Here is a 1,931-nt window from a genome sequence, read left to right on the forward strand (position 1 = left end):
CCTGAGGTGCTGGGCCCTGGGCTTCTACCCTGCGGAGATCACACTGACCTGGCAGCGGGATGGGGAGGACCAGACCCAGGACACGGAGCTTGTGGAGACCAGGCCTGCAGGGGACGGAACCTTCCAGAAGTGGGCGGCTGTGGTGGTGCCTTCTGGAGAGGAGCAGAGATACATGTGCCATGTGCAGCACGAGGGGCTGCCGGAGCCCCTCACCCTGAAATGGGGTAAGGACGGGATGGGGGGGTCACATCTCTTTTCAGGGAAAGCAGGGGCCCTTCTGGAGCCCTTCTGGAGCCCTTCAGCAGGGTCAGGGCTGAGCCTGGGGTCAGGCCCCTCACCTTCCCGTCCTTTTCCAGAGCCGCCTTCCCAGCCCAGCGTCCCCATGGTGGGCATCGTTGCTGGCCTGGTCCTCCTTGGAGCTGTGCTCACTGGAGCTGTGGTCGCCGTTGTGATGTGGAGGAAGAAGAGCTCAGGTGGGGAAGGGGTGAGGGTGGGGTCTGGGTTTTCTTGTCCCAGTGGGGGTTTCAAGCCCAGACAGAAGTGTGCCCTGCATCATTCAGGGACCATATTTGCTCCCACTTGCTCTATTGTAAAGGACATGGAAAGTGAAGAACAAATTTATCACCTTGACGATTGTGGTAATGGGGACCTGAATCCCAGAAGTCACAGGTCACAGGGACAGGTCCCTGCTGAGGACAGACCTCCAGGAAGGCAGTTAGTTGGTCTAATCCCTCCTTTCCTTGTGTTTCTTAATCTTGGCCTAGATCTTCAGTTACAGTTCTGTAACCTTCTCTGGGGTCTAAGACTAGGGGGATTTTCTAGGACCTCATGGCCCTGCCTCCTCTCTGGCCTCTCACAGGGCATTTTCTTCCCACAGGTGGAAAAGGAGGGAGCTACGCACAGGCCGCCTGTAAGTATGGGGGACTTATCCTTGAGACCTTTGGGATAGTGCAGACAGGAGCCCATGGGGGAGCTCCCGCACCCCATAATTCCTCCTGTAGCCGCATCTCCTGTGGGCTCTGACCAGGTCCTGTTTTGTTCTACTCCAGGCAGCGACAGTGCCCAGGGCTCGGATGTGTCTCTCACGGCTTGTAAAGGTGAGAGCCTGGGGGCCTGATAATGGGAGGGGGTTGGGCAGCGGGGACACAGCTGGGCTGTGGGGATTCTGTGATTGGGATATTTTGACTATGGTGTGCTGTTCATAGTGTCACCACTTATCGTGACCTGAATTTCTCCCTGCTTATTTTTTTCTGCAGTGTGAGACGGCTGCCCGTTGGGACTGAGAGATGCAGGATTTGTTCACGCCTCCCCTTTGTGGCTTCAGAAGCCTCTGACTTCTCTATCTTCAAAGGCCTCTGAATTACTCTGCGTCCCTGTTTCCGTAATGTGATGGGGGTGGAGAGGCCAGCCCACCCCTGTGACCTGCTCCCTCTGTCACGGTGATCCGTGTGCTGTGCCCAATCATGTTTCCTGTTCCAGCAAGGAAGGGCTGCGACATCTCCATCCCTGTCTCAAGGTCATGGTGCACTGAGCTACTGAAAATAAGAATTGAATATAAATTTATTTTCTCAAATTCTTGCAATGAGAGGTTGGTGGGTTAATTAAAGGAGGAGTTTCTTAAAATTTGAGAGTGGAAATAAATGGAAAACCTGAGAACCTTCCAGAATCCTTGGGTTTGCTTTGCTGAGTCTACTGCAGGTGGGGACATGAGAAGGCTGTGAGGAGCCCGGTATGGACTGGGCTGTGCCCAGTCTGTGCTCAGTCCATCATGGGCTCTATGTGTCACCCCTTGGCTGTGTCATCCTCTCTGCTCTGTTGTCCTTGTCCCAGTAGAGCCTTGTCCAGCAGGACCTGTGATGACAGAGGCTGAGATACTACCCAGGGCAGCCCCTGCACATGGGAGTCTCTGTGGTATCAAAAGATGAACTTTC

The 1,931-nt window shown here is 54.7% G+C and overlaps 1 protein-coding gene across 1 annotated transcript in view; it reads left to right on the forward strand.

Moving 5' to 3' along the window:
- The window catches only part of LOC105817268 (patr class I histocompatibility antigen, A-108 alpha chain-like), a 7,590-nt gene extending 5,913 nt beyond the window's left edge, over positions 1-1,677 (forward strand). The window contains exons 4-8 of the mRNA XM_012652903.1: positions 7-224; positions 357-473; positions 878-910; positions 1,050-1,097; positions 1,257-1,677. Of these exons, the coding sequence (XP_012508357.1) occupies positions 7-224; positions 357-473; positions 878-910; positions 1,050-1,097; positions 1,257-1,261 (421 nt within the window). The 3' untranslated portion in view covers positions 1,262-1,677. The remainder of the gene's footprint in view (positions 1-6; positions 225-356; positions 474-877; positions 911-1,049; positions 1,098-1,256) is intronic.
- Positions 1,678-1,931: the final 254 nt, after the last annotated feature.

This window comes from Propithecus coquereli, unplaced genomic scaffold (assembly GCF_000956105.1).
Source record: "Propithecus coquereli isolate 6110/MARCELLA unplaced genomic scaffold, Pcoq_1.0 Scaffold404, whole genome shotgun sequence".
NCBI lineage: Eukaryota > Metazoa > Chordata > Mammalia > Primates > Indriidae > Propithecus > Propithecus coquereli.